General features: G+C 41.0%; 1 protein-coding gene across 5 annotated transcripts in view; it reads left to right on the forward strand.

Annotated features, from left to right (window-relative positions):
• LOC113025274 (carnitine O-acetyltransferase-like) overlaps positions 1-25164 on the forward strand; it is a 36799-nt gene that overhangs the window by 2118 nt on the left and 9517 nt on the right. For 4 of the 5 annotated variants that reach the window (XM_026172841.2, XM_026172840.2, XM_026172842.2 and 1 more), the window contains exons 2-9: positions 156-289; positions 3693-3989; positions 5499-5617; positions 5770-5823; positions 6558-6723; positions 7785-7959; positions 9497-9675; positions 21215-21315. In XM_026172841.2, coding sequence (XP_026028626.1) covers positions 260-289; positions 3693-3989; positions 5499-5617; positions 5770-5823; positions 6558-6723; positions 7785-7959; positions 9497-9675; positions 21215-21315 — 1121 coding nt within the window. In that variant the 5' untranslated portion in view covers positions 156-259. Of the gene's footprint in view, positions 1-132; positions 290-3692; positions 3990-5498; positions 5618-5769; positions 5824-6557; positions 6724-7784; positions 7960-9496; positions 9676-21214; positions 21316-25164 lie in introns of those variants that run through there. The other variant, XM_080303460.1, reaches the window with a different exon arrangement.

Genomic DNA, 25164 nt, shown 5'->3' on the forward strand with positions numbered 1-25164 from the left:
TGAAGCTTGTCCACCACCAGATGGGGCATGCTAAATCTGAATATAGCATTGCTTTATGTATCTGAGTAACATTAGAAACTTGCATTAAAAAAACAAAACAAAAAAACATTAAATCCGGAGAACCTGTCACACTCGTATTTGTCCTGTTTATTTAGGTAAAGCATTCGTGTGAGTGTTGGGAGCAAAGTTCTTCGTTTGCGAACACCTCATCGTCTTATTTTACGCTGGTGAATACCGTCCAGCGTCATTCTGTGGAAATATGATACTGAGATTCTGCACCAGAACTGTGGTAAGAAATATCCTTTCATTTAACTCCGTGGTTCCCAAACTTTTTTTTGCTGGGCCCCCCTTTGTTTTACAAGAAAAATGTTCGCGCCCCCCCCCCCGCGTGCACGCGTACGCACACATCCTCCAACCACACACACCCATATTTTGCTCCATTGCGGTTTATTTCACACCTCAAACATTTAGTAAACAATTAAGCAAATACAAGTAATCTGCGATAAATTACAGGTAGTAAGAAAATAAACTAACTCTTTTACGCTGCGTCTGCACCTACACGGGTATTTTTGAAAACGCAGCTGTTTCGTCCACACGTAAACGGCGTTTCGAATCACCGAAAACTGAGACTTTTTTAAAAAACTCCTTTTTTATGTTTACGTGTGGACGAGGAATACAGAGCTGGTCACGCAACGTCAAAGGTATGTGCCTTTTTTCATGTCAGCTGTGCGCCACGTTATTGTTTACATGAGATGAATTGCAGAATGGCAGATAGAGACAAAATACTGTTAATCTGACTATCTGCAGGTTTTACACGCTTACATGGGGGAGACCGGGGATAGTTGTAACATTTTTGACATTTCTGTCTGTAAATTGGAGCTCTTTTAAGGTAGTGGATTCAAAATGTAATGCAAAGTATTTACATGTCTCTGCTATTAAATAGTTCAGCACAATTACCCATTGCATGGTATGGCCTCAAACACAAAGAGTGAAATGTTACAATTAACCCCATAGTCTGGGTTAGTTGTAAACATATCCTGGGGTGAAATGTAACACAATGAAATAAGGGTACTAACAAAACATTAACATGCAATCTTTGTTTATTCAACGTGTGTGTGTGTGTGTGTGTGTGTGTGTGTGTGTGTGTGTGTGTGTGTGAGAGAGAGAGACACAGAATGCAGAAATCTAGCTTTGCAACATATTCCAACCCCCCAAAAAAGACAAGTTATGGAATTTTCTGCAACTGAATATTTCATTAATTTTGGTTGGTCTTCCTTGAGTTTGGCCTCATTGGCTCAGTGGGCATTATAACCTACAACTCTTGCACCAATTTTGAAAATAACAATGAAGCTGAAAAAATGTAGTTGTTCACCAGCATCGCAATTCCATTACTTTTTATCATGGCTTACCTTGGTGTGGTTTGCAAAGTGCTTCAGAAAGATGAGGAAATCTGTTTCTTGCACCCATCCTGATTTATTTCCACTACCAGTACTTCCTACTGGTCCATCTCTGACACAGAGGTCTGCATAATGTATGTGTGGGAACACAAACAGTGGAGGAATTGTGTTGCCAATGGCATTAACCGCATATACAAATGCGACCAGTGAACCTCTCTCTGCTGATGTCGTTGCCCCAACTTGTTTAATATAAGTTAAAGTAATAGTGTGGTAAGTTGCAACATCTGCATTATTGTTACAACTAACCCAGACTGTTGCTGTTACAACTGACCCAGAACTCCTATAGCCATGAACTAGCTAACATTACAGCCAACGGCTAAAACATTAGCACTAAAGACCTACACAGAATATATCCCCATAGACATACAAATAACATAATTTAAGTTTGATGAGTTTAACTGCAAAGCAGATAATGTTATTACAAATTGAAATAAAGTAGAAAAACTTACTTTTTGGCATACAAATTACTTTTTTCATGTTAAATTGTCTGTGTTTGACAAAATGTGTTGATTTTTCACATGTAATAGCGGAACTGAATTGGGTATGTATAGGATGAGTCACATCATTTGAAACTTAGCCCTGATTGGAGAAATTGGAAGTGTTTCAACTGACCCACGTTACAACTATCCCCGGTCTCCCCTATACTATGTGTATCTCCAAAATGACAGGAGTAGTTAGGCATTACAAGAAGTGTTTGTGAACTAAAAATCAAGAATGTGGGATACTGTTTGTCCGTGATTTAAACAGCCCAGCGCTGCTCCCTACGAAGGGAAAACAAATTCTGCAGGGGAGACCTACCTCGGCACTTATGCAGGTGAAGCCAAAGGGAAGATATGCTTCACCATATTTTCTAGTCTTTGGCTTAGAATGAAGTTGGTTTGGAAACATATTCAGCTATGCTTCATCTCCTGCTTTGCATTTGTGTAGGCTCCAGTGCTAGCAGTGTCCAAGCGTTTTGTCCCCCCCCCCCCCCCCTTTCATCCCATCATTTCCCAGCTCATCACATCTGGATCTGTTCATAGCACCTTATTTTACATTTTTGATCTGTATTCCTTATTTAAAATGTCTCATCTTCCAAAAATATACTGAAATACCCAAAATGAAAGGTTAGTTAAATGTGAAACGTTGGCTGTGAGGAAGCCATCATCGATCAGTAAAGGCTGATATTAGATAAACAAACATAATGAATGGTCATAAACCTTAGCAAAGAGTTTTTATTATTATTCTTAAATAAAAAGGGCAGATCCACTCTTGAGTCTGTTACTATATGGGTGACTAATATCAGAGGTCCATCAGTAAATTGTCTGATTTGTACCAGAATCTTTTTCATACGTTTTGTCTCTCAGGTTACAGATGAATAATTAGATTTAAAATCATAATAAAAGTGCTCATTTGAAGTACGCAAAAGCTGGAGACAATCCCAGCTGTACTTTTCTGCATAAGTAATAAATGGGTACAGGCCACCAGTCTGTCACAGACTGACAGCCATTCCAACCTATGACCAATTTAGAATCTCCAGTTAACCTAACCCTAACAACTGCATGTCTTTGGGATGTGGGAGGAAGCCACAGTACCCAAAGAAATCCCACACAGACATGAGGAGAACATGCTAACTCCACACAGAAAGCCGCTAGCTAGATGTTGGATTTAAACCCAGAACCTTATCGCTATAAATGGTAAATGGACTGATTCTTATATAGCACTTTTCCGTTCTACTTCAGCACTCAAAGTGCTTTATACAACATCACCCATTTGCACCCATTCCAACAGTACTTTTTTTTTTTTCTAAATTTAAATATACACCAAAGTGCTTTGTATCCAACATTTGCACACATTTATACTCATCATTTCTTCTTCAAATTAATGACTAATCTTTAAAGTCTGGTCTCTTTTCCCCATTGGATATGAATATTGTATCAGTACCTCAGCAAATGAATAATCAATCATGTTTCATCATACTTTATCTACTCTTTGGAGATTAAGGAAGTTAGATGATGTTTTAGATCATTTATGCAGAAAAGTACAAAACTTTAAAGTGTTAGTTTTTCTTTCTTTCTCAGCACTCTCAGTTAATGCTAGCATAATGCTCATTTTACTGTCTTTTTTTTTTTTTTTTTTTTTTTTAAGTCTTAGTTTTATTTCAATCCATATATTGTTTCACTGGCTGTTGACCAGCCAGACTGTTCTCTTATTACTCATGTTGTTCTTCACCTCAGTAGTTCTTGTAATTATCAGGTAAAGATGGGCATGGTGAAACCCTGTGCCTTAGTCAGTTCCTGCCATTTGATGAAGCCTGTATCAAGGACTTGTGTTAATGGCAGATGCCTGACCTACCAGCAAGCCCTGCCAACTCAGCCAGTGCCCACACTTCAGCATACCTGTGAGCGCTACCTCATACTCCTGGAGCCCTTTGTGGAGGTGGATGAGCTGAAGAGAACAAAACAGCTGGTTCAAGAATTCCTGAAACCAGGAGGCGTTGGAGAAAAACTGCAGAAAGGCCTAGAAAAGAAGGCTCTCAATACTGACAACTGGGTAAGCCTAACAGCAGCACTGAAGGGGAGCTTATAGGTGCGATTGTTATGAAAGCTCACAGGGAGCTCTGAGCCTCTTATTCCTTTAGCTTTAAGTAGTGACTTAATTAATTTATCCACATCTTCAAAACTTGACTTGTTTTTTTTTTTTTAAATTTGATCATTGTTAACAAGCTTTCAAGCTGGTAAAATTAAACTCTTACTGAAAAAGCCCTTACCTGGTCCTATCTTAGCTAAATGTACACAAATTTCTAATCTTTTTCATTTAATAATTCTCGGTTCTTATCAAGACTGCTGAGGAGTGATAAACTAAGTTTTCATTGGTTCTCACAATGAACTTGTCTTTGTGTTTGTCCTACTAGACCTGAGTGCAACATTAAACAACGCTGACCATAGCATTTTACTAGAGAGAGCAGAAGCCTTCATTGGTATTAAAGTAATGCACTGATTTAACAGTGGACCACTGTGACTGTTAGGGTACCTGGGTCGTTGACCCAGTGGTTTCAGTTTTGTACCTTTTTTATTGGTGTTCTTATCTTAGTTTGTTTTTGTGAAGGTTTTAGTTTCTGTTTTGCATTTCCAATTTTTCCCCAGTTCTTCTTGATGTTTGATTATGTAGTTCTCAGGTGTGGGTTTCCATGCTCCCTCTATTCTGTGTCCAGTCAGTGTCTGTGTCTGCCCTGTTCCCACATCTCTGTTACAGTGCCTGCTTGTGAGTCTGTGTCTATAAGTTCAGTCTGTTTCCTGTTTTATTTTGAAGGTCCATGTCTTATGTTAATGTATCTGGTTTTGCTTCCCCTGTTTCATTAGGCCTGATTTGCCCCTGATTTGCCCCAGCTGTGTTTCCCTCCTGTTACTCATTCCCTGATTGCTCCCTCTGTGCCCTGTGTTTCTCTGTCTCTGTGTCGTGATCTACCCTTATCTAGCTGTGTGGTCTGTCTGCATAAGTTTACCTTGGAGTCTCAGTTTTGTTACTTTTTGGAGTTCAGCATTAAATGGTAAATGGCCTGCATTTGTATAGTGCTTTACTAGTCTCCAAGGACCTCAAAGCGCTTTACACATTCAGTCATCCACCCATTCACACACTGGTGATGGCACTGACATTAAAGCTGTATTTAAGTTCACCCTTTGTCTCTGACTGTCTGCACTTTGGGTCCTTTTCCTACCTGCACACAGCCTTCACATAACAGTCACTCTGTCTCCTGTCTGTTAGTCAACCTGGCTATATACATTTAAGTACCTCAAGTTGTATTCTCAAAATTCACAATACTCACTATAGAACCCTCCCTTTTTTTTTTTTTTATATTATTATAAATTATGACTTGATGTCAGTGATATAGATCTTCATAAATTGCAGCATAAATAGATCAACAGATACACTAGTTGAGTATTAGCAAGTTCTCAATAAAAGTGCAGATGTTATCAACTACATTTAACTTATTGTTGCACAAACACAATCCTGAATTTTCTGGATGGACTGTAATACATTCTTGCACTTATCTGTGTTTAGTTAGCAGACTATATGGTGCAGACTGACTATCTTGACAACCGTCTGCCTGTGGTGGCTTATTCAAATATCAGTGGTTCCTTTCCCCGAATGGACTTCAGGGATAAGCAGGGACAAATAAGGTGAACTATATAACTGTATACTGCATTGTGAAGGGGGGGACAATAGATTCTGAAGGTCTGAATCTTGGCCGTTTCTGATTGCTATATTAGGGACGTTGTATTATGTCAATGCCATGCAAATGTTTAACTAAACAATCATGTTCTCTGCCTAGGTGTGCTGCCAAAGTGATAAGAGCTATTTTGGACTTCAAGACTATGATTGACAAGTGAGTATTATCAGCTCAAGTAAAAAAAAAAAAAATGTAAAAGCTTAGAAAGTGGCAGGTATAGACAGTTATTATTTAAAATTCAATATTCTGTGATTACCTCCTGTCAAGAGAATGGTGCTAACGGGATCTGGGTTTACTGTATCACTACAGTATAGTCATTTGGGTTTCCAAACTCCAACCAGGACTGATAACATTTGAAATGTCCATTGTTTTCCTTGTGTGGGGAAATGCACATTACATGGTCAAAACTTTTTTTTTCTTCTTCTTTTCTTAGCTTAGCTACCTTGCTATTAATTCCTAATCACATTTTAATTTGTTTTCTCAAAGTTGGTGTGAAATATCAAAAGCTGTGGAAAGCAAACTTGCAAACAAAACAAATACACATACACCATGCTAATGTACTTGTACTTGCACTTGTTATTTGAAATGGCTTTGAGGGTTGTGTATCTGTCTGTCTGTCTGTCTGTCTGTCTGGAAATGAGTAATTGTGAGTTCCAGGTATACCATAAACACATCATGTGATCATATCCTGGAAGTTTCAGGTCATTGCAGTATAAAATTGTTGGCATTTCCCTTATAAGGCTGATACTGATTTTTACTGTTTAGTATTATTCCCACACATAAAAATAAGTCCTTGTTTCTTATGTGGCTGAGGTTTAACTTTAATCAAAGTGCCATAGCTTCAGACATGAACAGTAAGAAATTGTTGACACAGGCATCATGTTTAACAGTGAGACGATACCAGTTGATTACCTGAGAGGAAAACCCCTGTGTATGAACCAGTATTCCCAATTGCTATCATCATGCCGTATTCCAGGCCTGGAGATGGACTCTGTTGTGTTCCATGGCAAGACTTCTTACCCTTCCAGATACATTACATTGGCTTATAACAGTCAGGTGAGGAGCACATCATCACACACTTGTCTGACATTCTGGGACTGTATTCATCCATTTACAAAGAATGGTGTTATAATGCATCTTAGTAGAAAAAGTGAAGGTGAAGATCAAATTATCAAGCAGTTTAAAAGGTGTAGAATGCACAGTTTTCACTGTGCTAACTGCAACTGCATCTTCCACAATCCACAAATCATACTTCTCCAATATTGTTGAGATTCAGCCCTCAACATAAACGGTAATATGTATATCACAGGCACTAGAGACAAGGATTTTCAGGAACTCTGCCAATTCATTTATATTATAAATCATTTTATGGGGGAAGTCAATTCTGGAGCCTTTCACAGCTGACTTTGGGTGTGCGGTAGGAACATCAGTCCACAGTGTGCACCAGTGTTCACATTTGCACAAAAACTTCCACAGGCTCCTGGTAAGGGCATTATACTATGAACGAGTGGAGATTTAATTTTATTTTTTTTGTATTAACAACAGTTCTTATAGCACAAAATTACAAATAAAGTTGGGCTAAAAACAAAAACATCAGACTGACATCATGTAGATGAGAAGTTCAAATTGCTTTAATAAATAATGTTATTATACAGCTTTACAGAAATCGATAGGAAAAAATTCCTGAATAATCCTTTATGGCAGCGAGGCTGAATCCATCAGAGGGTGAAGGAGCTCTGCTGCCTCAGAAGTGTGGACTTGAGTGGGAGTAATGTCCATGCTGTAGAGCAGTTTGTCTGTACCTCATTTCTGACCAATGATGCTTCCAGCCTTGAGGATCAGTTTGATCCTTCTGGCACTGATGCTGCAGATTAGCAAAAGCCCCAGACTGCATGGGATGGTGATCATGGCAAAAGGTTTCTTTGCTCACACTGGTAATAAGTGTAAATAAAAATTAAACTCTGTGCTAAATGGATCTTTGTCAGATGATGCACATCCAAATTCCTGAAGGAATGTTTTACAACCAGTTATTTAATTCTCTTATGGTGAGAAAGTTCACTCTCTCATACACTCCCTTCCAATAAGGAGCCTTGCTTTTGTGTGTGTCCTTGCTTCAGTTCTTTATGGTGGATGTCTACAATAGTGATGGGACTCCTTTGACTGTGCACCAGCTTTGTGTTCAGCTGGAGAGAATATGCAGCTCTTCGCTGGAGACCAGCACAGAGCCTGTTGGCATCCTCACCTCCTTAAATCGTGACTCCTGGAGCAAATGCTATGACAGATTGATCCAAGGTGAGCACAATTATGCTTTTGTACAGTTGTAAAGAAGCTAATGTATATGTAAGGGGGATTAACTGGGAAATGCTGTAATGCAAGCGCTAAACTGATGTTAAAACTAAACAACGTAATACTTGATCATAAGAGGCCAGGTAAAATTGGAATTTCTCCATGTAAGAAAGTTATATTAAGTAGTCAGTGAAAACCAAACTGCTTTATTGAATCTCTGGAAAAACCCTGTTCATCTCATAGCATAGCTTTATTTTATTTTTTATTTATTTTTTTCATTTAAAAAATAAAAGGTAGAAAAGAGCATGTGGAATAAGAGTTGCCACTAGGAGTGTTCATTAATTTGACGAAGGGTGATGTTTTCATAATAAGGGTATAATGGGCACCAGTGGATTCCACTAAACTGAGCTCAGTAAACTCTGTCCTGTTTTTCTGAGTGTTTACAGCCAAGCCTCACACATTGCCGTTCTGTAATAATACTAGGAATTTATTGAAACAGAGCAGAACTGGACTTAACGGAGCGTAGGAATGTTTATATAAATTGGCCAAAATGCAGCTGTTAATGGGACTGTGCTACTACTAAACGGTATGTTGTGTTAGTCATATGCACAGTATTCCCACTCTTATGCTTTCCTCCTTAGACATTTGAGATCATTTATTCCATCAACTGTTTTTGTATTGTTACAATTGATTTCAAGGTGTAATGCAAAGAGTAGAGGGGATGTTTTTAAACCTACTTTGAACACTAAAAAGTAATTTGGCAGACGTGGGGGAAATTGGACAGAGGCAGGAAAATCAACCTCCTCCTCCCCAGCAAATAGAACCTTGAGTTTCACACACTGCAAAAAACCCCAAAGTGATGCATGCATTTATGAAACTGGCATTGTAACACTATCTTGTCACACAGACTGCTTAGTATCTGATGGTTAATGCAAACAAATGGCATTTAAGTGACCCCTTACAATCAACTGACTCAATCTTTTATTTATTTTATCCTAGTTTTATCACCATCTTGACACACCCAAAGTCCGTTTGAAGATGCGAGTGGTCCTTGCGGCCTGGTCCTTGTAATCAAAACGACTGTTTTAGAGGAAAAGGGATCAAAAGTTTATTCCATATGGTTATAATTCTTTTGGTCACTCAATTGTCTCGGTATTAAATACTAGTGAATAAAAGTAAAGTCAGCATTATCACAGGGGAAATGGCGGTGATAATCTGGGTGACAGACACCAAGAATCCCCTGAAAAGCAGAAGTGCTGGGACAGGGGGACAGAGACAAGGTAACAGTGCATTTGAGAGGACCCTTGTATTAAAATGGCGTTTCCCTATATGAACAACATAATAAAGCTCTGGTTAATTCAGTTTCTATTGACTAGCATATACTGCAACATTTGGTCAACAACAATGAATTATTTTTTTTATTATTATTATCAATGGTAATATACAAGTTATGCAATAACTTCTAAACGTGTAAGTAGGCATAAGTATTTGACTGAATATGAATGGGTATCATGTATGCTTTGTCTGTTGCATTTGTGTCCAGATAAGCCCAACAAAGAAGCGCTGTCAGCTATCCAGAGGAGCATCTGTGTAGTATGTCTGGATAAAGCCATGCCTCAAGTGCCCGATGACATGTACTCCAGAGGTAATGTCCTCCAGATGATGCATGGAGGAGGCAGCCAGTGGAACAGTGCCAACCGCTGGTTTGATAAATCAGTACAGGTGATTTGAATCATAGTAGATAAACTTCATTTGTATAAAAATGGTTTGGTGTTGTGATGGACCGAGTTGAAGAACAGGAGGAGCCCAGGAATTATTAGAAAAATATAGTTTCCATTTATTTAACCCCCAAAAATTATATTTACAAGACTAATAAATGTTGAGCTCATAAAAGAGGTCAAAGAAACAAAACTGAACTCAGGCAAAGACTGCAACCTTAACAAACCAAATGACTGCCCAAACGTACATAATTGACCTAAACATGAAATGACATACAAGGGTGTATATATAATCGCTGATCAGACCATTGTGACACATGAGGGGTAACAAACAAAACACAATCATAAATCACAAACAGCAGTACAATCTAGTTTGTTAATAAACTAAACACTAAAGAAGAAAATCAAAAAACCCCATTAAACCCTAAACTCAAATATTTAATTAAATACAAATACTTTGTTTTTAAAGTAAAGAAAACACACATTCCCCCTTCAGCAGGAAGTGGTGGTGTGGTCCAATTATCTTCCTTCATATTTAATGGTTTCAAACCCTGGCTACCATCTTTTGTCCGGCAACTCCCAGGGATGATGGCAGGTAAGAAATAAAAAGACAAAGGTTAGTCAGAAAGCAAAGAAATGAAGTAGTATGAATACATAAGTAAACTTAATGTGCGCGCTTACAAATAGAACAAATGTATCCAAACCAATCAATAAAGTTATTGGAAACTAAAATGTATTAATATGTTCAAATGAAGAATGAAAATACAAAAGTTACCGACTTTAGAGTGTGGCCATGGGTTTGGCCATCACACACCCCCCCACTTCTGGATCTTCCATCAGGCAGCGAGAGAGGTAATCAGCAATGGTGTTGTCTTTACCAGGGATATAGTGAACCTTAAACCAGTATGGCTGCATAGCCAGATTACCACCTAGTGATTCTCCCATTAGTGTCTTTCATTCTCTCCAGCCACTGCAGGGCTTTGTGGTCAGTTTGAAGGATGAATTCTCTTCCCAGCAAATAATATTTGAAAGAGTCAAGTGCCCATTTAATGGCCAAGGCTTCCTTCTCAACCATTGCGTAGCGGCTCTCCCTTGGTAGCAGCTTACGGCTGATGTAGGCGACAGGATGTCGATCCTCTGGTGGTCCCTGCAGAAGCACTGCTCCCAAACCCTTTTCAGAAGCATCAGTCTGCAATGTAAAGTCTTTTGTGAAATCTGATGAGTGCAGAACGGGGTCCTTACTCAGGGACTGGCGAAGGTCTTTGAAAGCTGCAACAGCTTCAGCTGTCCACCGAATCTTATTGGGACATCTTGAGCCAATCCTGTCCGTCAGTGGGGCTGCTCTAGCTGAGAAGTTGGGAATGAATCTGTTGTAGAATGCAGCCATGCCGAGGAAGGATCGCAGCCGTTTCCTGGTTTGTGGAAGAGGACATGATGCAATTGCATTAATTTTGTCAACCTGTGGTTTAATTGTCCCACCTCCAACAGTAAACCCGAGGTACTGGACTTCAGTCCTAGCAAGAGCACACTTTGCTGGATTGATGGTAAGGCCTGCGGAACACAGCCGATCCAGCACGATCCTTAGGTGATCCACATGCTCTTCCCAAGTTCCACTGAAAACATCAACATCATCAAGGTACGCACAGGTGAATGCTGAGAGCCCACAGAGTACCTTATCCATTAGCCTTTGAAATGTTGCTGGGGCCCCATGCAAACCAAATGGCAAGACTGTGAACTCGAACAATCCCCACGGAGTACGGAATGCTGTCAACTCTTGAGACTGCTTAGTGAGAGGTACTTGCCAGTATCCCTTGGAGAGATCAATGGTCGTTAGATATTTTGCCTTCCCCAAACGCTCAATGAGATCGTCAATGCGTGGCATTGGGTAAGAGTCAAATTTTGATATGGAATTGAGATACCTGAAGTCGATGCAGAAACGTATCGTGCTATCCTTTTTCGGAGCCAACACAACAGGGTTGCACCACTCACTTGTTGAAGGTTGGATGATTCCAAGAGACAGCATGAGGTCCACCTCCTCCTTTAACTCCACCAGGAAGTGTTCCGGTATCCTGTAACTCATACGCTTCACAGCTGCATCAGGTTTTAAAACAATGTCATGCTCCACCAGACTCGTGCGACCTGGGTACTTTTGAAATATGTCTGAATTAATCAGAGGCGTTACCTGAGACTGTTGCTCACTGGTGAGATGGCTCAGGTCCAGGACAGAGACTGTTACTGAAGGCAAGTAGTCATTAACTTCTTCCTCCTCATCCACGCTGTGAATAAGCAAACCCTCTGTTTTATTCTCAGTGCGTGGAATCCATTCCTTAAGAAGGTTAACATGGAGCACTCTACTCCCTCGCTGGAGACCTGGTGTAGAAACTTTGTAGGTAGTAGGTCCAAGTTTCTTCTGTACTTCAAAGGGTCCCTGCCACTTTGCCAGCAACTTGCTGTCAGAAGTTGGCAACATTACCAAAACCTTCTGGCCAGGGACAAAACTCCTGTGGCGAGCTTTTTTTTTTATCAAACAAAGTCTTTTGTTGCCTCTGAGCAGCTGCCATATGGCTCTGAGCCAGTTCACTCATCTGCTGAAGCTTTTCTCTCATATGAATAACATATGAAATAACATTGACTGATTCCTCTTTACCTTGCTCTCCCTCCCATGAGTCCTTTAGCAGGGTCAATGGGCCTCTCACCTCATGGCCATAAAGAAGCTCAAATGGGGAGAAGCCAGTGGAAGCTTGAGGAACTTCCCTGTAGGCAAAAAGGAGGTATGGCAGCCACTGGTCCCAATCAGACCCTGTATCATTGACAAACTTTCGGAGCATTTGTTTGAGAGTTTGGTTGAAGCGCTCCGTCAGTCCATCTGTCTGTGGGTGATAAGGGGTTGTCCGCACACTCCTGATGCCTAACAGCTTATAGACCTCTTTCAACAGTGTGGACATAAAATTAGTGCCCTGGTCAGTTAAAATCTCCTGTGGGAATCCAACCCTTGAGAACAGTTGAATCAATGAGGAAGCTACAGTTTTTGCTTTAACAGTTTTTAATGGAAAGACTTCAGGATACCTCGTAGCATAGTCTGTAATGACTAGCATAAAGCGATTTCCAGATTTACTTTTTTCTACCGGACCAACTACGTCCATGCCAAGACGCTGAAATGGTATACCGATGATTGGGAGAGGTTGGAGTGGTGCTTTGGTGGGGACCCTAATTGAAGTCTTCTGACATTGAGGACAACTCCTGCAAAACATAGCAACATCTGAGCGCAAGCCAGGCCAGAAAAAGTATCGCTTGATGCGAGCGGTGGTCTTATGCTTCCCCAGGTGGCCAGCCCAGGGAATGGAGTGCCCCAAAGTAAGCACTGTTTCACAGGCTACTTTAGGTACCACTAACTGTTTAACCTGGCCGTGCTGGTGGTATAAAATGCCATCTTGCAGAATGTACAGCTCTTTATTTGTGTCAGATTCAACAGAGTCCTTTTCCTTAGCCCTCAGCAACATGGCAGACAAAGTTGGATCAACCTGCTGCATTTGTCTGATGTTCGTAGGTACTGAAAAACCTAAAGGCATATCTGGAGCAGCCTGAACTGATGTCTTTCCAACAGTGTGTTGAAATTTTTCACGTCTTCTTTGACTGCGTGGCTTCCGAGACTTCCCGGGATCTGTCTCTAGTTCAGCCTCAAAGAAGGGTAAAGCACTGAGGGTTGCATAATGCTCATCCTGATTTTTAGTTTGAGCCCTTGTTATAGCAACATTGCACTCTTGCACTTCTCTCAACAAATCATAGATGACTGGCAGATCCTCCCCAAGAACTACAGGATAGGGCAGATTATCAGCTACACCAACCTTTAACAGATAGGGTGTCCCCTGCACTTCAATAAACAGATCAGCAGTAGGGTATGGTCTTTCATCACCATGTATACAGCAAACTGATATGGTTTCAGAGGGGCATGTGTAATCGTTTGACACATATTTCCTGTGTACCAGAGTCTGTGTGCTGCCAGTATCTATTAAAGCATTAATTTCTTGTCCATTAATCTTAACTGTGGTGATTTTATTTGACTGCTTTCTCTCAGATTTAATATCCACATTCTGATGAGGCACGAAACACATCTGAGATAATTTTCTTTGATTATTAGGACACATGGGCTTAGTGTGACCTTCCTGTCCACAAAGGTAGCACACTGGTGGCCTTTTACCTGGCTTCGAGGTATTCAGGGGCTGCTTTTCCCTTGTAAAGGGCTTACCCACACCCGTCGCTGACCTCTGAGGATGCTGAGGGGGTTGCGACGGACGTGAATCTCTGGCAGCCTTCCATGCACTGTTGCTCCATGGCTGACTCTTACTTCGGGCAGCTACAAACACATCAGCCAGGGTGGCAGCCTCTGCAGCAGACTTTGGATTATGCTCCTTAATCCAGACCTGAAGCTCAGGACACAGCATTCTTAAAAACTACTCCAAGATAATAATTTCACCAACTTCTTTTACAGTTCTGTTTTTCGGCTGAATCCATTTTTCATAAAGTTCTTTCAGTCTTGCATACAGTTCCTTGGGACTCTCATCAAAAACTTCAAGACAACGAAATCTTTGCCTGTATGTTTCTGGGTTTATATCATATTTTTGCAAAATGGCAGCTTTTACCTTGTCATATTGCAGTGAATCGTCCACATCCATATTAACATAGGCACTTCGAGCCTTACCAGTAAGAAGAGGAATGAGGTGAAAAATCCAGTCTGACTCTGGCCAACGACAAGCAGCTGCAATTCTCTCAAAAGTGGTCAGAAAATGTTCAACATCATCTTCAACAGCTAGTTTCTCCAGTTTAGGATGATGAATATGCACAGACTGACCTGTTAATATGGAGGCTGAGCCAGAACCCTCATGCTGAGATGTTGCTTGTGTCTGATAATCAGCTGGAGTTTCAACAGACTCTGGATCAGTTGATGTGGGCTCTGGAAGTGGGGTGGTTCTGGCCTGCACTTCCATTTGCAAAAGCCGAAACTGGTGTTGCAAACTCTTAAAACGCTGTTCTTGCAGTATAGCATCCTCTCTCTGCTTTTTATCTCGAACTTCCTGTTGTCCCATGAAAGCCTGAAGAATCCCAGCAATATCAAGGAGAGTTGGCTCCCTGGTATCCTCTCCTTCAGTGTCTCCAGCCACAACTGAAATTCCTTCTTCCATCTCCTTCTCCCTCTCTGGCTGCTGCAAGGCCTCTCTGGCCTCCATTTTATTTCCTCTCTTTTGGCGCACAGCATTCTGCATGGCTCAAAAAGTTTGTCAGGGGAGGAAAAAGGGCAGAAAAATGCAAAAAAAAAAATCCTGTCTCCTCAACTGAAGGATCCCACTTCTGACACCACATGTGATGGACCGAGTTGAAGAACAGGAGGAGCCCAGGAATTATTAGAAAAATATAGTTTCCATTTATTTAACCCCCAAAAATTATATTTACAAGACTAATAAATGTTGAGCTCATAAAAGAGGTCAAAGAAACAAAACTGAACTCAGGCAAAGACTGCAACCTTAACAAACCAAATGACTGCCCAAACGTACATAATTGACCTAAACATGAAATGACATACAAGGGTATATATAATGGCTGATCAGACCATTGTGACACATGAGGGGTAACAAACAAAACACAATCATAAATCACAAACAGCAGTACAATCTAGTTTGTTAATAAACTAAACACTAAAGAAGAAAATCAAAAAACCCCATTAAACCCTAAACTCAAATATTTAATTAAATACAAATACTTTGTTTTTAAAGTAAAGAAAACACACATTCCCCCTTCAGCAGGAAGTGGTGGTGTGGTCCAATTATCTTCCTTCATATTTAATGGTTTCAAACCCTGGCTACCATCTTTTGTCCGGCAACTCCCAGGGATGATGGCAGGTAAGAAATAAAAAGACAAAGGTTAGTCAGAAAGCAAAGAAATGAAGTAGTATGAATACATAAGTAAACTAAATGTGCGCGCTTACAAATAGAACAAATGTATCCAAACCAATCAATAAAGTTATTGGAAACTAAAATGTATTAATATGTTCAAATGAAGAATGAAAATACAAAAGTTACCGACTTTAGAGTGTGGCCATGGGTTTGGCCATCACAGGTGTAAAAAATAAATAAATAAATAAAATAAAATTTAATTAATTAAAAAAAAATTCTAGAATCACTTATAAAGTATTTTAAAAATGTATATATAATTGGATACAAAATCACAGAAGTGAGTACAAAGAATATTCTAACAAATCATAAATTTTAACTTTAAAACCTTAGGTGCAACTAGGTTGAACGGTTAGTTGGTTTGTTGTTGTAATTGTCCTAAGTGCCGCATTCAGTACTGTGGACAATGATGTATTATTACAGTGACTAGAGCATGCAATAGGTATTGTTGAGAAATCAGTTTTACCCCGGTTCTTTTATTCGTCAAAACTTCCAGAGACGGCACCGGAACTCAGTAGCCATTTCACAAAACCTTTATTCATCTTCATTTAAGCATGCATCTTCTAGAAGGGAAGACGAGGCCGGTGTCCCTCTCCAAAATCTTCACCCCTTTGTTAGTTACAGCCAGATTTATAGAAGTGACCCCATCATAAAACCCCCTACGGTGTGCTGCAAACTCTGTCCAGGGCTCTAGACTAACTTTTTGCCATGGTTGCACTGGTGCGCCTAAAAATAAAATTTAGGCGCACCAGCACAAAATTTAGGCGTACAAGCACAAAAGTTAGGCGGACCCAAATTTTTAAACTGCATTACTTAACACCGCAGTTTTACATGTTCACGTTTTTTTTGATTTGTAAATGATTAACTAACAACCTTTCAAAATGATTAACTTGACACCCCCTTTGCTGCCCAAATTAACAGCAGCTCCATCAGCCCCCATAGCAATGATTTTATCCAACCAGTTACTGCACTGGTCCCCAAGAGCAGCAAATGCTTTCTTTGAGGCAGCATAAATTCCTAAACAAATTAAAAAAAAATACCATTTACTTATCAGATCAAGAGTTTACAATGCAGTCTTTTTCAGTTTGAGTTTCTATATTCATGTATTATTGCTATGTTTAATTTTCAATGATAAGAACATGCTAGATATGGTTAATTCAGTAACACGACGTAATATTATTAATCATATACATAGGCTACGTGACATGACATGGCTTACCTTGGGCATGGGCATGCTGGACCTCAATGTGTCCAATCAGTATATTCGCTGGTCTTCCTTTTTGCAAGATACGAGCGTACACAATGACACATTCTTTTGTGGCGATGTCTGTGTCTCCATCGATCAGGAAGGCCATGTATGTACTGTTCGCAATTTCCACTGACGTCTTTTTTTTCAGTGTGTCAGCGATTACGCCTATAAACTGGGCGCACGCAACATCATTGCTGTATGTGGGGTTTATGTCCAAGCCATTTTTCCTGTGAAGAGTTATTTCTGACTTGAACTTAGTAAACGGAACTTCTTCTTTTGCAATATTGTAGGCGATGTTAAACTTAATGATCATCTCGGCCTCCTCCGATGACCTGTTTACTCCTGCCTGCCGCTGAAAGGCAGTGGGGAGCGGGGACATTTTGGCAGAGCATTTATCGCGGCATATAATGTGTCTTCTCGATGCTGTATGCTTTTTCAGCGTTTCAATTCGAAACGTATTAGCACCAGTGACAAATGCTGTGTTGCCGGCCATGGTCTTTCCACACTCGCGACAATAAATGCAGTGCATCATATTGTCAGCTTGGCTGTATCTTAGCCAGGGAAACTGGTCAAGCCACTCGATTCAAAATCTATACATTTTCTCACTTTTACTTTCAGTGGACTCCGGCTGGGAGTCGATCGTATGTGGCTCATTTTCTGATGCCGTCTCCGGACCAGTGTTTGACAAAAACGGAGAGGTTGATGGCTCCGTGTCAGAGCGCTGGCTCAGAATTTTGGACTGATCAGGCCTTAACTTAACGAAAAAGTTATCAATTGTTCTTTTCATATTTTCTCAATACCAACTTCATACACTTCTGACCTGGGCTACTCACCCTTCTCTATCTGCCCCCACTTTCAAACGTAAACACAAGTAGGTCTGCAGGAATATCTGGACCACGGCCAATCACAGAGGTCCCCGCCTCTGAGTATCTCTGATTGGTTTAGAACACGACATGGGCATAATGTGTGCCTGTTGTTGAACACACGGAGACTTTCAGGGTTGCTGAAACTTTTTTTTCCGAGAAAATACTTGGTTGCACCGGTGCGACCAAGTATTTTTTTTACTTGGTCGCACCGGTGCAACCAAGTATTTTTTATTAGTCGCACCATGGAGAAATTTGGTCGCATTTGCGACCAAATTGGTCGCACTCTAGAGCCTTGCTGTCTGTGTCTATGTGCACGAGCACATGAATGCCTACATGTGCACGTTCCCGCGTGTCTATGTGAGTGCTCGTGTGTGACTGTGTACGCATACCTGTGTGTATGTGTGAGTGCACATGAGTGAGTGTGCGTGTGGATGTGTGTGCGTGACAGTTAAAACACTGTGGGTGTAGGTAACTCCCTAGAGGTCATAAAACCCCTCTGGGGAATTTCCACTCAGTGGGGGAGGTCTCCTACACTCTACTCCTAAGTTCACGACACAGTCAGCCTTTATTACTTTAAGGGCAGTGTCTCTACAATAGTTCTACATTATATTTTAACACATTTCTAAACTCTAAAATCAGCTAAACATTCTACAGTATCTAATAGACTTGTAGTCAAGACCGCCTAAACCAAGACAACACCAAGACTGGAGGGTATCGAGACCAAGACAAAGTTGAGATGAGACCAAGGCCGAGACAAAAGTCTTTGAACTACAGCCAGATGCTGCTTCGTTTACGGGTAATGGGAAACTCACAGAGAAACTCGCGGATTCTTCAACTGACCGCAGCACACCTGCACCAGAGGAAACCTCCGCCTACCCTACTCCTGCTTTACAGGTGAAAATAGAGCAAAAGGACCGCTGAGTCTTTGACTTTATTTATTTTCTGCTGTGTTTTACTTGCATCTATTTGAAAGAGTGAGTGTAAACACAAAAACTATTTTATTTTATGTGCTGGAATGTGCAGAAAATAGGTTTAAATGTTAAACTAATTTATTCAAGTCAGAGAATGTTGCATATAATTAAATTTTTGCTTGATGCATAAAGTTAAAAGATTAAAACTGATAAAACAAGTTTAAAAAAAGATACTTTTCCATTTGATTACATTTTGTATGATGGATTATGCAGAAAAAGTAGAATTGGGCTGAAAGCTCTATTGCTTTATCACCTCTTCAGGTTGTAAATCGTGTTTTTAAAAAGTAACTAAGTAATTAATTACTTTTGAAAATAAGTAATCAGTAAAGTAACGGGATTACTTTTGGGGGGAAGTAATCAGTAATTAGTTACTGATTACTTTTTTCAAGTAACTTGACCAACACTGGTGAGGAATCTTGGAGACCTTGTAAACCAGGATATGTCCTTTGGTGGGCATGTTAAACGAATATGTAGAACTGATTTTCCTCCATTTGCATAAGCATAAAATGAGAAATATCCTGTCTCATAGTGATGCAGAAAAACTAATTCCTGCATTTATTACTTCTAGGTGGAACTACTGTAATTATTAGTTCTTCTTCTTTGAGCAGATTTCTCCTATACTGGCTTCTCTTCATTGGCTCCCTGTTAAATCCACAATCTAATTTAAAATACTTTCACAACATACAAGGTCCTGAATAAACACTTCATCTTACTAAGACTTTAAAGTACCATATGACCCAATTGGAACATGTGATTGTTAGTCTTTTCTCTGGATTATTGTAGGTTCTTTACATTAAAATATAAAGCAACTTGGGGCAACTGCTATGATTTGGCCTTACAGTGGGGCAAAAAAGTATTTAGTCAGCCACCGATTGTGCAAGTTCTCCCACCTAAAATGATGACAGAGGTCAGTAATTTGCACCAGAGGTACACTTCAACTGTGAGAGACAGAATGTGAAAAAAATAACAAAAATGCAACTCAATACTTTGTAACATAACCTTTGTTGGCAATAACAGAGGTCAAACGTTTACTATAGGTCTTTACCAGGTTTGCACACACAGTAGCTGGTATTTTGGCCCATTCCTCCATGCAGATCTTCTCGAGAGCAGTGATGTTTTGGGGCTGTCGCCGAGCAACACGGACTTTCAACTCCCGCCACAGATTTTCTATGGGGTTGAGGTCTGGAGACTGGCTAGGCCACTCCAGGACTTTCAAATGCTTCTTACGGAGCCACTCCTTTGTTGCCCGGGCGGTGTGTTTTGGATCATTGTCATGTTGGAAGACCCAGCCTCGTTTCATCTTCAAAGTTCTCACTGATGGAAGGAGGTTTTGGCTCAAAATCTCACGATACATGGCCCCATTCATTCTGTCCTTAACACGGATCAGTCGTCCTGTCCCCTTGGCAGAAAAACAGCTCCATAGCATGATGTTTCCACCCCCATGCTTCACAGTAGGTATGGTGTTCTTGGGATGCAACTCAGTATTCTTCTTCCTCCAAACACGACGAGTTGAGTTTATACCAAAAAGTTCTACTTTGGTTTCGTCTAACCACATGACATTCTCCCAATCCTCTGCTGTATCATCCATGTGCTCTCTGGCAAACTTCAGACGGGCCTGGACATGCACTGGCTTCAGCAGCGGAACACGTCTGGCACTGCGGGATTTGATTCCCTGCCGTTGTAGTGTGTTACTGATGGTGACCTTTGTTACTTTGGTCCCAGCTCTCTGCAGGTCATTCACCAGGTCCCCCCCCCCCCCGTGTGGTTCTGTGATCTTTGCTTGATGAGATCTTGGGTGGAGCCCCAGATCGAGGGAGATTATCAGTGGTCTTGTATGTCTTCCATTTTCTTATGATTGCTCCCACAGTTGATTTTTTTCACACCAAGCTGCTTGCCTATTGTAGATTCACTCTTCCCAGTCTGGTGCAGGTCTACAATACTTTTCCTGGTGTCCTTCGAAAGCTCTTTGGTCTTGGCCATGGCGGAGTTTGGAGTCGGACTGTTTGAGGCTGTGGACAGGTGTCTTTTATACAGATGATGAGTTCAAACAGGTGCCATTCATACAGGTAACGAGTGGGGGACAGAAAAGCTTCTTACAGAAGACGTTACAGGTCTGTGAGAGCCAGAGATTTTCCATGTTTGAGGTGACCAAATACTTATTTTCCACCCTAATTTACGAATAAATTCTTTACAAATCCTACCATGTGAATTCATGGATTTTTTTTCACATTCTGTCTCTCACAGTTGAAGTGTACCTCTGGTGCAAATTACTGACCTCTGTCATCATTTTTAGTGGGGGAACTTGCACAATCGGTGGCTGACTAAATACTTTTTTGCCCCACTGTATATGATATATTGAATTAAAATGTATTCTTGCGTCACAATTTGCAGACAGTCTAAAGATCTACAGAGCAAAACTAAAACTGAAGCACAATGTCTTAATTACTGAAAGATATAGACTAATCCAGCTTGAAATGTAATGCTAATGGCTGTTTTGCCTTCTTTGTTTCAGTTCATTATTGGAGAAGATGGGGCATTTGGTAACAACGTCTCGCATAGTTGTGCAGATGGTACAATTGGTATGACCTTGACTGATTATGTTTCAGCATCCATGTAAGTATACATTTAAAATGCAGTGTTCTATAGTTTAGTTTTGTTGTTTGGTCTGTTAACAAAAGCTCAAATATGAGGCAAGGTGACTTCTAAAAATACATTATTCTTACCCTAACACAGACAAGTGTATTTCTTTTCCATTAAATTTATAAGACACAAGGATAGACTGATCCTTGTGCTTGGGGCTTGGACATGGAGGCAACAGCCTAAGGAGAGAACTTTCAGAGAAAGCTCATTTCCACTGCTTGTAAAGGCAAACTCATTCTTTCCGCCAATTCATTGACCATAAGTGAGCATGGGGACGTAGCTTGATCAACAACTTAATCAACAGCTTCCCTTTTACCCTCAGCTAACTTCACCACAATGTAGTGGTGCAACATCCACATCATTACAGAGCCGGCAAAAGTCCCATGAACAGCTCACTCCTGAACAGGATATTGAGATGAGTTCTACGTAAGCTTTTCCGGTTGAGTGAACGCTGGCGCGACTGGCTGCCGCTACTCACCGGCCACCACTCACCACTATCGCTAACGTTAATGCTACTGGACTCTGGACTTCTGGACTTTTGTCCTACTCCTGTTTCTAAGGCCCACCGGTGTCCCTACCCGGCTGTTCCTGTCCATGATGTGGCCTTTCAGGATCTATGTACTCTCAGTGTGGGTCTGGATCCTTATGTCATCGATCTACCGACTCGGCACTGGACTTCATCAATATACAGCTGATGAGCTCCTCTGCCTCCGCTTCTCTTTAGCTTCTCCGCCGTTGGCTGCTCTTCATTTCCACACGGACATTGCCTTCCTCCCTCGTCGAAAGTACGTACATCGAGGCTCCCGTCGGTATTTCCATCAGGATAATTCCAAACCAATTCAGTCCTTCTGGTCCACCTCTGGTCGCTCTCAACGGAACCCCTGCAGGTCTATTGACCGCAATGTTATGACTGGTCTGCCTAGGTCGGCTAACACTCTCATCCAGTCCGACAGTATTTCTGTCAACTTCGGCCTGCTTAATATCCGTTCGCTTACGAACAAAGGACATCTCATCCAGGATCTCCTAACAGACCGTAAGTTTGACTTTTTCTGCTTGACTGAGACATGGCAACAGCCCAATGACTTTTCGCAACTCAACGACTCCACCCCCCCGGGGTTTGTTTACACCTGCCAACCTCGCGAGTCCGGCCGTGGTGGTGGCCTCGCGATAATCTATCGCGAGAACTGGAAAGTCTCGCCGCTGTCCGCCCCTACGTACAGTTCCTTTGAATCTGTTGTTTGTCAACTTTCAGGACCTACCCCAACTGTAATAGCTGTCATCTACCGCCCCCCAAAATTTAATTCTGTTTTTATCAGTGACTTTGGCGATCTGCTGACCAATCTAGCTACTGTCTCCCCTAATATAATATTGCTGGGTGACTTTAACGTTCACGTGGATAACTGCGACCATCCTCTTACCAAGGACCTTCTATCCTGCCTTGATAGCTTCAGCCTTAAACAATACATAAACTTCCCTACCCACATTAAGGGCCACACTTTGGACCTAGTCTGCTGTTCTGGACTTACCCCCTCCATCTGTACAGCTGACGAACAGCTAATTTCGGACCATCTACTTCTCTCCTTTAATGTTCAAATGACCCTCTCTGTAATTAACAATCCCCGTATTATCTCTTTCCGGAATATCAAGAATATAAATCTTGATATCCTTTCCTCTGCTTTTTCTAGCTGCTTGTCTTCTAACAACTTAGCTATTCAAGAGGACCTGGTACTTTTTTATAATCATAGCCTTAGTAGTATTTTAAATTCCCTGGCTCCACAAAAAACCAGAACTGTACTTTTTTCTCGCTCTGCACCCTGGTACACCCCTGAACTCCGGCTACTGAAAGCTAAAGGCCGACAGCTTGAACGTCTCTATAAGAAAACTGGCCTTACTATTCATAAGGATATGTTTAATAACCACGTTCTGTTTTACCAGGAATGTATTAGTCAAACCAAATCTGCTTATTACTCTGCTATTGTCTGCTCAAGTGAGAACTCTACCAAGACCCTTTTCTCACTATTCAACTCGTTTAACAGGCCACCTGATTCTCTCCCTGCTCATCTCTATTCATCTAACTTCTGTGATGCTCTAATGCTATTCTTTATTGATAAAATTCATAAAATACACTTAGACCTGGACCCTAATGCTCAATGTAGCTTCTCTGTCCTAACTTCTCCCCCTTCTCACTTCCTCTCTGTTTTTCAACTTCCATCCTTAGCTGATATTGCTGATCTCATCCATAAATCAAAGCCTTCTACCTGCCAGCTCGATCCTATCCCCACTGTCCTCGTCAAAGCCTGCTTACTCCTTCTCCTTCCCCTCATATCTGCTATTATTCACTCTTCACTCACCACTGGAACTGTTCCTGCTTCCTTCAAAGTTGCTGCTATTACCCCAATTCTGAAAAAAACTGGTCTAGATCCCAACAACTTTAATAATTTTCGTCCTATCTCCAATCTACCATTTCTCTCAAAAATCCTTGAAAAAATAGTTGCTTCACAAGTCCATCTTCACCTAACTGATAATAACCTTTACGAACAGTTCCAGTCTGGCTTTCGTCCTCTACATAGCACTGAAACTGCTCTGATAAAAATAACAAACGACCTTCTTATAGCAGCTGATTCTGGTCTCTTCTCCATCCTTATCCTTCTTGATCTGAGTGCAGCTTTTGACACCATCTCTCATCCCATTCTCCTTAGCAGATTAGCTTCTATTGGTCTCTCTCACACTCCACTAGCCTGGTTTAAATCATACCTATCTGACCGCACTCAGTTCATTCAATTAAAATCCTTCACTTCTCAGCTTTCTCCTTTATCCACTGGGGTGCCCCAGGGATCTGTCCTCGGGCCCCTTCTTTTCATCATCTACCTTCTTCCACTCGGACATATTTTTCGTAAATATAATATTCAGTTCCACTGCTACGCCGATGACACCCAGCTCTATCTCTCTACCAAACCTGACTCTACTCTTCCTCCACCCTCCCTCATCCTCTGTCTAGCTGAACTTAATTCTTGGTTCTCCTCCAACTCTCTTAAACTCAACAGCAATAAATCGGAACTTCTTCTGGTTGGCACTAAACGACTGCTATCCAGAATTAACAATTTCTCTCTCACCATCAATAACTCGCTGGTCCCTATCTCTCCCTCTGTGAAAAGCTTGGGTGTCATTCTCGATAGCACATTATCCTTTAACTCACATATCAATAATATTACACGTGCAGCATATTTCCAACTCCGTAACATTAATCGCCTCCGCCCCTTCCTCACACCTCACGCCACTGCCATTCTCATCCATAATCTTGTTATCTCTAGAATTGACTACTGCAACTCATTATTTGGCCTTACACAAAAATCTATCAACAAGCTCCAACGTGTCCAGAACTCTGCTGCCCGTATTATTACTAGGACTTCTTCTACCCACCACATCTCCCCAATCCTGAAGCAACTTCACTGGCTCCCGGTCAAATTTCGCATCCATTTTAAAATAATTCTGTATACATTCAAGGCTATTCATTCTCTCTCTCCACCATACCTCTCTGACTTATTACAGATGAAGCTCCCATCCCGCTGCCTCAGATCTTCATCTTCTCTTTCTCTCTCTGTTCCCTCTGCTCGTCTGATCACAATGGGAGGGAGGGCCTTTAGCTGCTCTGCCCCTCGACTTTGGAATTCCCTACCCCCGGACCTCAGAAATATTAGTTCATTCTCTCTTTTTAAGTCCACCCTCAAAACTCATCTGTTTAAAATTGCCTATTCTTAAATTTCTGTAACTTAAATTTTTTAACTTTTATCTTCTATTTTTACCATTGTGTATATTTCCAGT

This window comes from Astatotilapia calliptera, chromosome 7 (assembly GCF_964374335.1).
Source record: "Astatotilapia calliptera chromosome 7, fAstCal68.1, whole genome shotgun sequence".
NCBI lineage: Eukaryota > Metazoa > Chordata > Actinopteri > Cichliformes > Cichlidae > Astatotilapia > Astatotilapia calliptera.